This window comes from Numida meleagris, chromosome 5 (assembly GCF_002078875.1).
Source record: "Numida meleagris isolate 19003 breed g44 Domestic line chromosome 5, NumMel1.0, whole genome shotgun sequence".
Classification (NCBI taxonomy): Eukaryota; Metazoa; Chordata; class Aves; order Galliformes; family Numididae; genus Numida; species Numida meleagris.
In genome coordinates, this window is record NC_034413.1 from 64,561,247 (window position 1) to 64,575,747 (window position 14,501).

General features: G+C 39.6%; 1 protein-coding gene across 5 annotated transcripts in view; it reads right to left on the reverse strand.

Moving 5' to 3' along the window:
• Window positions 1-14,501, reverse strand: part of NCKAP5 (NCK associated protein 5) — a 454,740-nt gene that overhangs the window by 127,771 nt on the left and 312,468 nt on the right. For all 5 annotated transcript variants that reach the window (XM_021397921.1, XM_021397919.1, XM_021397920.1 and 2 more), the window contains one exon: window positions 2,656-2,746. In XM_021397921.1, the coding sequence (XP_021253596.1) occupies window positions 2,656-2,746 (91 nt within the window). The remainder of the gene's footprint in view (window positions 1-2,655; window positions 2,747-14,501) is intronic.

Below are 14,501 nucleotides of genomic sequence, written 5' to 3' on the forward strand. Positions count from 1 at the left end.
GAACTGAATGTATCAGGGTATAAATAAACTTCACCTAGGCTGTATATTCAAGATCTATCTCCATTTGTGAATTACCCTTATAAATACATCAAAAAATTGCCTGGGCATATTTGAAGATATAAATGAAAAGTTTCTATCAGAATACTGGTGCTTCTTGCCAACCTGGAATCAGCATTTGTAACAGAATTCATCATACATTTAGATTACTGTTCATGATTTCCACAGTTGGTTTCAGTAACATACTCATTGTTCTTACAATGCTTTATTAATACATTTTTCACTTCAGATCACAGATTTTTTGCTCACTGCATAGTTTTTACTTCATCACTGAGTAACATACAACAAGTGAACCTATTTGTAGCCTACAAAGCAGTATGAGGGCCAAAATGAACTGTTTTGCATGTGAATAGAGCCATTCCTTGAAATTCTCAGAAAACAAACTCTTCAAAAGTTTGTCATAAAATTCAAACAGAAGGAATGTAAGGATGAATAATTCAAGATACATTCAGAAAAACCACAATGCTCTTGGGTATGTTCCATATTTTTACCTATTTTACTCACCACAGACTGGTACATGATGCAGTAGATGAGCTATTCCTTCAGGAAAGGAAAAAGCACTGCTTCTTAGTCATGAATTAGAAAAAGGAAAAAGAAAACCACATACTTGCAATAAAAAGCTATGAGAATTGATAAAGTACAAGCTGACTTAGTTTCCATGAGTAAAATTAAAACAAGCAGTAAAACTTCCCCAAGAACAAGAAGAGAATAGGAAGAGAAGGACATTGTTATGCACTGCAAAGTGCAAGATTAAAAAGAATTCTAGAGTAACAGGGTCCTGGAAGGTCCTGGGACAGAGATGGCTACACTCCATCTAACTCTGGTCTGAGGAATGAGCCCTGACTACTACCTAGCAGCATCAAAGAGAACCCCATGTCCAGAAAGAAAGGAAAAAAGTATTGGAGAGCAATTTGCTAGGTGGAAGGGGCTGTTTGCCAGAGCTGAAGGGAAGCAATGAGTTGCTGTTCATGTTGCTAACTGGGCAGAACTTTTTCTTGTGATGGGCTGAAAATAAACACATGAGATTTTACACTAAACACACCATGGTACCATTCTTCTGACTGGAAGGAGACAACAAATGCCTGTGCACCAAAGAAAGACAAAAAATAATTCTCTTTTCAAAAATTATAATGCAAATAAAACATGAAGGAAAACTTACACTGAAATACAAAATACAGAAATTGGAAAGATCAGTTTAACTCCCCTCTAGGACAGCAGCACATGCATTAAATTTCTAATTTCAGAAAGATCCCACAGCTAATAATTTTCTGGTTTTAGTCCCCAAAGAAACCTAGAAAACACCTCATCTTGACTGAAACAAAAATAGTTTTTTTCTGTTCTTGTTGAAAGTTCAAAAACAAAATCCAAAGAAATTAAAACCTAATTGTAGTATCACCTTACTGTGGTTTCCAAGGTAAAACATCGTATAGAAAAGCAGGTAATAAAACTTTTCATAAACAGTGCACGTTGTAAACAGACAAACAAGGAATCCACTCAAGGCAGAGAATGAAACCACATCCACTTCAGAATACCCACTGTGTAGAGGCAGGAGTGAGCAGGGAACTCAACCAAGAGGAGGGAACTGAGTTTTGGTTTCACATTCCAAAAGGGAAGCAAGTAAAATATGGATGATTTTATAACCAGTTTCTGAAAGCACAATGTTCTATATTATGAGTCCAACAAAAAGTTTAATTCATCCTGAAATTAAATTTTATGGGCTATCATTTTACCAAGAAAAAATGATTATTTTGGAAGGTTAACTTAAAAGATTCTTTTCCCCTTCAATCTCAGCTTAAAATGAAAATTCAATTATAGCAATAAATACTTTTTAATATACATTTTTGTTTAGCTATATGATAGTATTTTTGCTCCTTCTGTTGTATGAAAGGACTATGGTAACTAAACCTTTTGAGAAGTGTCTCATCAGAAGGGTTGGTACCTTGTACAGACTTTCACACATTATTTCAGCATTTTATATCTTCATAAGAAATGCTTATTTTGTTTAAAAAGATAAAGCACAGAACTGCCTTCATTGAGTGCTTTTTCAAAGAACTAAAGTGCAGAATATCTGATTAACTGGACTGTAGATCATTCCTGTTTCCAGAGACTTTCCACCACCTCAGGTTCACTGCTTCCACAGCAGTACACTAGAAAAGTGTAAAACTCTCTCCTTTCTTTACCAGAATAAGTAAGAGGAAATTATGCAGCTTGATATGGAAACCTCAAACTCAATAAGAATATGAGTTAATAAAATTATCCATCCTAATGTGAAGGTCAAGTTGTCAAAAGCATCATTGACTTTTAGGGATGTTGGAATGTATTACTCAACAAGCACTTTAAGAAAGTCTTCAAAACTAGTTTCGCTGTCCCCTGTAAACTGCAAAAAGTAACAGCTGCAGATAATAATGTCAATAAAACCAAAAAACCTTTGACTATGCTGAGAGAACACCTGCAAAAATGCAGATGGTATCAGCAACCATTTACAAGTATTTGTAACAAACAGATGAAACAATGCCCAACACATTTATCTCAGTAGCAAGATTTTTGCTTTAAAGAACTTTTTTTATCACAAGAAAATAGGTAATAAGTCACTAATACCTGATATGCCTTCATGATACTGACAGTTCCTTCTCCATTCTGGCTTGGGGATCCTTGGCTCTGTAGTAGATTTCTCACTGTTTCCTCCATTCTAGAGAATGAAAATATTTATATAAGTCAACTGCATGGAACAAAATTTAGAGCTGCATTCCGTGTTTTTGTTCTTTACAAGAGCCAAATGCATCCATGGCTACCATGAAATTAATATTTAAAGGAAATCCTGGCCTTATAATGTTCTCATACTCCATGTTATGAATAACACATTAAGAGCACTCTTTTATCTTTGAATATGCACAGTAATTAGATGCATTGTTAAAATCCTACTGTAGCTCAATTACAAAAATTAAAAACAAGTATCAGCAACAAGCTCACCTTGTCAACACTATAACCAAACAACATGATAAAATTACTGTCATTTAGGAACAAAATCAGTCAGATTCAAAAAGAAACTGCTGTATTTCTAGCCAATTGTCAGCTCTGTGCAATTTAGACAGACTGTCAAATACATTACCAGTATTTACTCTCTGTGATAGGTGCAGCAGTGTGTGCCAGTACATTTGTTTATGGAGGCACAGCTGCTGAATACATTCACCTCTTTGCCCTTTCAAAGGGATGTAAAAAGCAAGTGTTGGCTACAATCTGGTATTACCATCTCAGGAAAACATAATCAACCTCAGTTCCACCAGTGAAAGTAATGTTTGCACTCTCATTTTGGAAGGTGCTAATGGCTACCATCAAAAGCTGTCTTTGATCTTCCTCCATTCATCAAGCATGTTAAGAGCTAAGAACAGCACTAACCCTCCTGAACAGAATGAGTTCTGCTCTTTCACACAGCAGGACCACTGTAGGCACTCAGTGAGGCCAACCAAGGTAGATCATAAACTAAATCCTATGGGCAGAGTGGATGTCACTGAGAGTGACTGCATTCCCAGTCCATGGGACTAAAGCAGGTTTCACCTCTGTGAGCATGGGTAAGAAGAGGAAAGAGATCACAAGTCAGAGGAGCAGTGATGGACTTGCTTTGTCAGGAAGAAGCCAGGTTTCAAGACAAAAGTTGGAAAAGTGACATCCAGCTGCTGCTCCTTGTGCTTCTCCCTCATGCACATTCCCAGTCCTGTAGCACTTCCTCAGCTGTGCAGAAGCAACAATTTTCCTCACCTACATTGTCACATTTTCTGTTCTTTTCCTTTGAAGCTATCTCAGTCTGGAAGATATAGCTGGAAAAACAGCCCAGCTTGGAAGAGGGCCTGGGAAGGGACAATGCTGTGGGCTAGGTGTGAGGTGACGTGCAGGCAAGAGAGGAGGATTAACACCTTGTACCACACTGCCAGATAGGCTGCACATCAGAAAAAAATGGAAAAAGCCACTATTCCTACGTGCATCAGGCACGAAACTGCCTGCTGCTATTCATTTCTATGGTGCTTGGGGAAACTGGGACTTCTGTGAACCATTCTCTACAAATGCAATTGAGCAGAAGAATTATTCACAGCATATCATTTTTTTTTTTTTTAGTATTATTTCTAAGGTAACAATCCAGTGAGACAGCAAATATTAGCTAACTGCTCTGGCGAAAGGCCAATAGCATTATCTTTATAGAAGCCATGTCTACCTCACAGCCTTTCTGCTCTTTCAGTCTTATCAGAATGAATGGTGTTGGCTAATTTAGCAATAATATGATGTTTTACTGGGTTTTCTACTTGCAAGTCAGCCAGCTACGCTGCTTCTTGAGAATCTGATGCTGTGAAGTATTCATTCTGCCACGATGCCCACTGACATTTTCCTTATTCGTACGATGGGTTTTTTGTCATTGATGTGCAGACTTCTACATTGCCAGAATGCCCACAGAACAGTTGGACCATCTGTTGACCAAATGTGAACAAAAATAAGCCAGCTCTAATCTCTAGTGCAGACAGTGGTGCAGTTTTTCATTTGCAGATTGCAACCATTTCCGCTCACAGGCTGACCTTAATCAGATTCCTTTTACACAAAAGAATACATCTTTTTGGTTCATAATGTATATATGTTTAGTCCTCACTGAAAGATTTCCTTTCTTCACATGCTTATCATTTTTTAAAAATTTATGGCATAGTATAATTCTTATTGTAATTACCATGTTTCTATATATTCCACTTTCACTAAAATGAGAGTTTTTTCCATTTAGGCCTAATTGTATTAATGAAAATGAAGTTTAGTTACATATTAGTATCACCAATAAATCAGCTCAGAATAATTATGAAAACCTCTTGAGATCAGTAGGTCATTTCACCTCCCATCACATCCAGGTGTTTAGGATAACCGGCCTGTCCTATCTAACTGCCTTACAGCGACTGGTCTACACACTGCTTCATGTGGCTATTAGAAATACCACCCAGCAGCACTTAGACTTCTAAGCAACAGAATACTATTTGCAACATGACAAAGCTCTCAGGTAAACACAGTGCAGTCTTGTTGTTTTCTTTGCTGCTATTGTAACATTTTTAAAACATTGACAGTCATGCAGCTGAACTACAGGTATAGCAGAGGCACCACCTGTGTTGGTATGTCACTATAAAACCAGCTAGGAGAGAAACTTTGGGTACCTGTGGAACATCCAAAAACAGAAAGAGCAAATCAGTTTCTGTCAAATAACAAGTGTAAATATGCTCACAGTTAGATTTACCATGGAGCTCTGATGAACAGTGTTCCTGCAGCTCACAAGCTGCTGCTTCTTCACTAGCACCCCAGTTTGCCATTTTCTAGTTAGGACTGCTTAACCAAACATGGCACGGAGTAATAACTGAGGCTTGCTTCCCATAAATTAGAATCTCTGGAGCCTGAATTAATGGCACGCTAATTAAAAAGTGATTGTTATATTACAATCTGTAACACTCTCCACAGTGTTGAAGAATACAAAAATTGTTCATAGTCTGTAAACTGAACAAGAAATAGCGCAATACCACGCTTTGCTCCCTGAACAAGGCTTCCAGAGGACATGTAAATTTTGGAAGTAAGAAGAAAAATTCAACACTTTAAGAAAGACTACTGCTATACACCACACGGGACCTTTCCCCTTCTGGTAACCACTAAGGTCACCTACTCTTAGTTACGGTTCTAATATGCTAGATGGACCCACTCCAATATTAAGCACTTGCTGATCACAGCCAGTGTAGCTATCCCCCACGCATGTATTCTGTCTGCTTGCTGGCCCATGCTAGAAAACCTGTTTTGTCAAGAATTCTGTGTATCTTACATAACTATCAGGCTGTTACAATCTGCAAAAACTGTCTCTAAATCTCACCATTCTGAGTCTACTTTTTTCAATCACTTTGAGAACATTTATTTTCCCTTTTTTTTTAGTGTTCCGTTAAGTGTCTATTCATCTGAAGTATCTCACTACCATTAAAATTCCTCTTACATCTATTATTTGAATAGAAAATTGAAGTTTTCTTAAACGGAAGTGTTCCTTTCAATTTATTTAAAAAAAAAATGATTTTCTTCAGGAGAAAACCAAATGAAACCTGTGTTTGAGGCAAGCTTTTAAAAGTTTCTTGTCAAAATGCCAGAGCAGAGAAACAGTCCTCTACCAGCCCTAAACCAAGGATAAATTTCTGAAAGCATTAAAAAGAAGAAGAAATGAGGCACTCTGAGACTAGAATTTGTTAATGGAATATAAGAGTTTAAGGAACATAAAATATTAATGTTACTGCGGAAAGCACTGTCAAGTTTTCATCCAGAATATTGTCTGCAATTGCGATCATCAGTGCTCAGGAGCGGCTCACTCACAGAGGGCTAGGTGAAAGGCAGCTCGGAGATCATCTGCAGGAACCAAGAACCTGTGTCATGAGAAGAGACTGAAAAACAGATCTTCCTGAACCTCAGAGAACAAGGGCCTACCACGCTATAACTTCCACAAATGTATCAGCGTGGAAAACTAAAATGGGAAAGAAGACTACATCAACGTAAGGTCAATGACTGATAAAACAAAATAGCAGTTTAGTGGTTAGAAATACAAATACAGTTTGGCTGAAATTAGAATGTATTTAATCACTGAAGAGACTCTGAGACTCTGAAGCTGTTCTGCCAGGCACAGTAATGGAATGGGAAACCTAAACAGCTTTAAGACAGTTGAGCAGTTTATGAAATTAATTAGATAACAGGGTCAACAGCTGACGAGTTGAATTTATGATTCAAAGGTCCTCGCCTCCTGTAACAAAATCAGTCATTCCTACACTTTAAAAATGTAATTTGTCCAGTGCTGCTGAGAGAATCAGGAAATCAATCAAACTGCAACGTGTAGCATTTACTTTGGCCATGTTTCTGTGTGTTTCCAGGCATGAGGGCCAAGGGAATCGCTGGTAAAGAGGAAACGTGGCTCCCTGGCTGTGGAGCTGCACAGCGGCCATGGACGCTCAGGCCTCCCTGGTATTGTTTCTGCAGCTCGGATCTCGTTCAGAAGCCAGGACCTGCCTGCAAGGACCACTGGGCGATAGGATACTTGCTTGTTAAGGTTCTTGACCCTTTCTGACAGCCCTGCTGCCTCCATCTCCTGCCTGGCCCAGCTGCTGATGTCTCTCACAGTTTGCCACAGTAATTTCACATATGGGGGATTTTATCTGACCAACTCTTCACTGTACAGTACACATTTTTATGTCCTGTTTCACTGCAGATGAAACTCCTTCTCCTCTCTCCCCTGCAGCACATCCCTTTGAGGTGTTTCATCTCTCGAGACCTAAAACCTTTCCTTGACAAAGCAAGCTTTCTTTGAAATAAAGCTTTTCCATAAATCCTGATCTTCAATTCCCCTTCTAGCACAGGGGCTACACACTGTATATCCTTCACTCTGCTCAGCAGCATCCGTGCAGCCCTTTTTACGCCTCTCCCTTCAAGGGACAGGTAGCATGTAGTTGTTCCAGCTCTAGAAAGTGCATGACAGTTCAACCCCTTCTCCCATGACCTATTTCCTTCAGTATCTCTGCAGGCTGGCAGCTGCCTTTTGCTAGGTGCTATCACCTCCTCTCTTCATCATCCTCAAGCTGAGGTGACAGTATTTGATGGTTATTTCAAAGTCACATCACAAGAATTCCTTCAGCTTCATGCTGACTTACAGCCTTACAGAGATGTGTCCAACGGTTTCTGCAGACACGGCAGCAGCTGAGGTTTGCATTTCAGTCTTTTCCACTTTCCCATGTCATGCAGCAGGCACACGGCTCTTTTGAAAGCCTTAGAGAAAAATATCAGTAGCAGTTCCTTCTGCATCCTTAGCTTAAATTACCTCTGTGAATTTTAAATTCTCAAGTGGGTATTTTCTTCCAGCTCCTGTCTGTACAACAGTGATGCCTCCTGCCTCTCCTCTGGGCCATCTCCAGCTCAAGACTCTTCATTCCTATTTTAAGTTACAGCCTCCCTGGAGATGTGGCCTGGGTTTCAGGTCCTTGAGCTCTCTGGCCCTTCCTACAGACTGATCATGGACCAAGGAACAAGCTCCCATGTGATTTCTCAGCTTTCAGCCTCTGCCAGGCCCTTCCCTACAGCCCTGAGCACTCCCAGGAGCTGGAACCAGGCAGCATTTTCACCAGCTGGGCTCTGGTTGTCTCTTTGCAGGCTGCAATCTGTTAGGCTTTGGTGGCAGAATGCTGTGTGCCTGTCCAGCCTTCTAGTCCTCTCTCAAACCCACAATACAACCAAACAGAAAGCTTCTGTCTGACAGCTCTCAAAACAAACTTGTTCGCTCACTCACGTGGTTTCAAACTGCACTTCCATCACCTCCAGATGAGGCTGCCCGCCCTCCCCGCCTCTCTCCTGACCTGGGGCACATCTCTGTACTGAGGTGACTGCCAGCTGCACCTACAGCCCCAAAACCCTCGGCCCTCCTCTGCGAGCCCTGGAGATACCAAGCAGACATGGTCTCTCCTTCCTGGGGCTCTGTCTGTCCCCATTGCTACCAGGGAACCCTGCAGCATAGTGTCAGAGCGTTACCTTGAATGGGCAGGTAGCTTGGAGACTTACAGCAGCTTCTCCAAATAATTGAGGTATTGAAACTGGATTTTATAAAAAGCAAAGAGAGAAGTAAAAACAGATACATGATAAACTTTAAGGGGAACTGACAGATGGGAAATGTTGAGGCTCTAAACCCCATGGGGTTTTCTCTGCATTTTCAGTTCTGCTTAAGATACGACACCAGTACATGCCTTATAGCAGCGTGCTAGGCAAAGCCTACAGAATGCACAATATCCAGCCTCAGGATTTCAGTTAGAAAATGAAGTAATATCCTCTACAGCAACAGAAAGACACATATATAATGTATGAGTTATGCTCATACATTCTGCTCTCAGTAAGGGTATATCTCAATTCACAAATACTACACAAATCCTCCTCCTGCAGCACCAGCACGGCCTGCTCCCCAGGCCAGCCTCTGGGCAGCCAGCTCAGCCCTGTGGCATTTCTTAGTGGCAGATCCAAACAGCATAAGCTGATGCTAAACCATTCTTCTGAAAACATACTCAAAGCCTACTCAAACTTTTGCCTGCAGTCCAAGCAGAACAGCAACACATATAAAAACATCAAAGCATCTTGTGCAAGATGAAGACAACTATTGTAAGGCCATGCTAGAATGGAATAGGTCTCAATCTCTACTAAAAAGGGGAGAAGGATCCTTCCTTCAAAAGGACAACCTCATCAGGTGCTCCCTTTACTAGACCATCCTACCACTTGAAAACCACATGGAGCTGAAGCACTGAGCACAGCATTTACTCAGTTAAACCACTGATGATTGATCCCTTTGGAAATTATCAAGGTATCCCTAAAATAATAAAAGTCTTGAGCCTCAGATAAGTTGGGTAGCATCTTGAAATACCTCAGCATTGGCATAAAACTGCTCCCACACAAGTCTGAACTCCATTATCATGCAATGAAAGAGCTGACATTCTCTGAAACTGCTCTAACGACTGTCTGAGCCAGGAAATGTTGGAAATGTTTCCACCGTCTCTTTCAGCCATATAGATTTCACTCATTAAACATACCTAGAGCAAAAAGTTTCTGAGCTGCAATAGAAACCAGTGGTAATGTTTATTTCTGTGTTGCCAGATAGACAAATGCCATATGGACTGTATGGATGTCTTCCATCACCAGGCCCATGTAAGATTTTGTAAGCTACAGGCATGGAGGAGGATTAGACAAAATACAGTCCAAGACTAAGCCTCACTGAAAAGCTTCTTACAGGCAATGGAAAGGATTTCTCAAACATTAGACTGTCTCCCCTACAATTCCCCAGTAACACTTTTAGAACCTTAGGAGAGGAGATATTTTCATTAGTTATAAGTGGATAGAACCAGACATGTAGAGAAAGCTAATTCTCGTGTCAGCTTAAACATATGCTCATAAGTTCAAATTTTATTCATGCTGGAGGCAGCAGAAATGGTTGCAACGTTTCAGCATATCCCAAAGCATCTGAAAAATTACATAAAACTGTACAACCAGACTGCAAGTATTTCTAATTTCAAGTAATGAGTGTTAACGCCCCCTCACCCTCCTTTTCTACATTTTAAACAAATATTTGGTTTTCCATATTTGCAAATATACAGATAGGTGGATAGCTTTATCTACCAGCTCCTCCAAACACATACTTAATTTTGTACATACGAGCACCCTAATACAGACAAACTACTCCTGCTTTAAAGTAACTATGAGTACATAAGGCCACTCAAAACCAAAAAACTTTTGCTCCACTTTGAGTCACAGCTTTGGGGTGGTACCAAGACCACCTGTGTGTTGACACAGCTACATAAATTTGTATGTGTTTTCCATGAACAACAGCAAAGATGTGCAGAGAGAGGCAGCTTTTGTGGGGTTGGAGAAGTACAGTGAAGTACAAGCTGAAAACAAGGACTGTCATTGGTGAGCATCTGCAGAACCGCTCACAATGCAAACTAGTGGTTCTCCTGCATTTTCACACTACACAGTCCACCAGGAAGCTTTCAGGCTCAGACTGCAAAGCATTGTGGTAGATGCTGACTCCACTCTCTTCACAGCTCCACCTCTTTGTGTATCTGACAGGCGTTTTGAGACAGTTTTCACCCAAGCCTGTGCCAAGCATCCGAAAAAGTCCTATGATATGCAAACCATCAAATTAATGGAACCAGTGAATGTCAGTATTTTCTTTACTGTAGCGTTTTACACCTACATATTTGCATTCTCCCCAGGTTACATGTACACTACTACTGGCAACAAAATTCATGTTTATATTTGGAGATAGATTAATTCTTTCTTTTCCTTCACAACATAGCTGTGAGAGCTCTTGTAGTAGCAATTCCTTCATAACTTACACAATTGGGAAATCCATTGCAAAAGACATTTTCCCATTAGCAAACAACCACAGTAAGAATCCAAGGATGACCTATCACAAAGTGGAGTTTGTTTCTACGATTGACAGATCAGATTAGCTTTAATTATCATAACTCACCATGTGCTAGTAAACATGGTTATTCCATTAGGAAGATCAGTGATGTGAGTCCTCATCCCAGGATATACCAGAACTCCGCTCATAAGAGGTCTGAGGTCCACAGCTGCTGTGCCGTGATCATGCAGGTTAACATAACATACCATACTGACATCTTACAGGTGAATAGAAAGGCACAGCAAGGTTAAATAACACAGCTAATGTTAGTGTTAGAATCCAGGGCACCAACTGCTAACCGTGCTGGGTCTGAGCAGCAGGTGACAGCCTCTCTACTTCATGCTGTTCTGTGATATGACAACAAATCTAAAGCTCCTTCCATCAGTGATTTGAGCTCTGCGTCTTACAAAGTACTTGAGTAACTTCAAACAAATTGGCAGTTTTGGTATCTCTTTACTAACATGTTAATGTTTCACACATTTCAGTGAATAGCTTATGCTCGTGCGCACATAACCTTAAACAAGCCACTCAATCTGGAATGAAGCATGGTATCAAATACTTCGTTCTGTCTTTTTACCATTCTGACATTTCTGCTCTTCTACCTTAAAATGAAACCTGGAGGATTTGTGGAGCTATATAAAGAGATATTTATACCTCACCACCCTACAATTGTTTAGCAATTAAAAAAATGCAAAACGTTTAAAATACGTGATTCTTTTGATTAAGTGGCTAGTGAGCATGCATATTATTGCTGTGCAGAAAGATATAAATTCTTTTGATTAAGTGACTACTAAATATGCATATCGTTAAAGTTGTTCCTTAAGTTTCATTATATTTAACTCTGTGCAACATACCCCAATGCCTTTAGAGCCAAAGACTGGAAAATTTACTAAATTCTTGGTTTTTTTTTTCCCTTAAAAAATTATTTGTGAATTTAATGCCTATAAAAAAAAAAACTATCTACTATGGAGCAAATTGGAGTCTAAATAAATAGACTCAAGGGACCACCCCTGGTTTGGGTTCAGTACACTACAACTTAGGTTAAAAAATCAAAATCACAAGAGAAGCACCAGCCATTTCCTGACACTGTACCACCTACTGCAAAGGGACAAAGGCCAAATTCCTGCAGGTCTTAACTACTCAGGATTCAAGTACACCAGGAAAGATTCCCACTTACAAACCAGATATCCCCAAAATGGATCACCTCAGAAGTTCACGAATACAAAGAACAGCAAGAATTCAACACAACAGCAGGAAACAATGACAGAGTCCCAAACACTTGAGTTGCCTAAAAATACTTTTAAAGACAACACAGAGTCTTAATAATTTCCTTTGATCGTTTGGGCTTTGGCATTCCAAATTACATTTTATAAAAACTAGAATTATAGAAGTGAAAAACTGAGTTTTTCAATTCAGCCATGGCTTCCTGAAAGCCTCCAAACCTTCACACATGAGACAAGCAGAGGTGGATGAAATGTGCAGCGCAGCCCCGGAACAAAGCAGTTTCCTAATCTAATGGTGCCCAGCTGAAAAGCAGTTTGCCCTTCTGGAGGTCAGATTCAGTAAACAGCAACACACACCTACCACCAAAGAAACCTAAGATGTAAACTTCTGTTTCAGTCTTAAATTTCAGGTGCCTAGAAAACAACCATGAAAACAAGTCATGTTGGAAATATACTAAAAGCTTACTGGTTATAGATTTCTGAACTGTGGCAACATAGCAAAAGGGCCTAAACAATAAATAGATGGTTGGAATTATGGCCTCCAAGGGCTTAATTACCTGTGTCATTAGGTAGTGGTAGTCCCTCTAAAATGATACTGACTGCTGTTCTACAACTAAGCTGTTGATAATGAAGTAATAAAAAATACATGACAACACAGAGAACAGGGCTGGAATAGTGCCATACAGAGCATCATTAGCTTTGATGCCAATGAACAAGTAGGGCTGAATTAAAATATTTGCAAACTGTTCATAAAAGAAACAGAAAGGACTTGGAAATATTGTGCCGTTAATCACTTTCAGTGTTCTTCCTTTCTAGATGTGCAACCCTTACAAAAGCAAAGCAAAGAAAAAGAAGGGAAGAATATCAAGGTGTGAATAAGATGCAAGAAGAAAGAATAGTGGCTGCATTAAAAAAAAAAAAAGGAAAAAAAAGGAAAAAGCAGGGACACTTATGCTTCTATGTTAAGTGCCATAAAGCACTTTCTGAATCTTTCCAAACACATTACTCTGTCACTGCTATTATCTATTGCAAGAAGCAACAATAGGAAACAAAAACAAGATCACACATGCTCGAAATGCCAAATTCCACACCACTGAAACTCACTCCTTTAAATTGCGCTCTCTTGGAGACTAATTGAATAAAAACAGGAAAAGCAGTTGCGTTTCTCTGCATATAATTTGCTCTGAAAAATACAAAAAGAACACTGGCTCTTTTACGTGTGCATACGCTCCCATTTTCCTCTTTCTGAAATTATTTCCCTGGTATCAGACCCAGTGTCTGAAATCTCTCCTGCTTCTATGTTCAGGAGGAAAGTTGTATGATGCCAGTAACCAGATGAGAAGACAAAGGGACACTTTAGAGGGATGGCCAGCTGTCAATACAGAAATAATAGCAACAAGAATATGAGGTTGAGTAAAGGGACGTGGAAAAGCATAACCTATGACTTTGGTCCACAAAGTAGAGCAACTGGACAAACTAAGATTTGGGTAAGAAGAGAAGGAAATCTACAAACAGATGAAGTTTTGGGAAAGCCTCTTAAGCAGTGAATGGAAAGGAAGAGCCTTACGTCTTGCATGAGGAACACGAGTAAAGAGAATGGCAGAATAAATGATGTGAGAGAATTTTAGAGAAAAGAAGAAAAATGTAAGTGTTAGCAAAATGTAAGGAAACAGAAAGCAGAATGGATCAACAGAAAAGGTAAACATAAAAAGAGGAGAGAGAACATCTAGACATCTCTAAGTTGAAAATGTTCGATTATTTGCAGTGTACTGGAATTTCATGTGCAGAAACGGAGAGCTGTTAGCTGGGACTTCCAACAGAATATCATTTAAGAAGGATTTAGAGAAGAATTTTTAGTCTAACTATAGCCCTAAATGGACAATAACAACATCACTCCCTCCCCTCTGCTCAAGCATTCATTCTTTAATCATCTATCTTCAGCGCAGCACGGGATACATTTTAAAACTGCTTTGCAGGAGTTTAGCCATGCAGCTCCCATTGTGTTTAATGGGGATCCTGTGAACAGAGCTCTGTATAAGGCTTTCAAAATGCACTGTAAATAATGCACTAGTTGAACATTACCCTGTTTACTTCTCATAGCACACAACTGAAATGAAACAAAGGTTAGGTCTTTTATAAGAGTAGTATTTATTAGGGAGCTCATCAATGTTTCTTAGAAGGCTGTTTTTCTTCTCTATTAAAATTTAACATGCCTACTTTGGATATCCTTTCTTCCACAGTATCTAAACCAA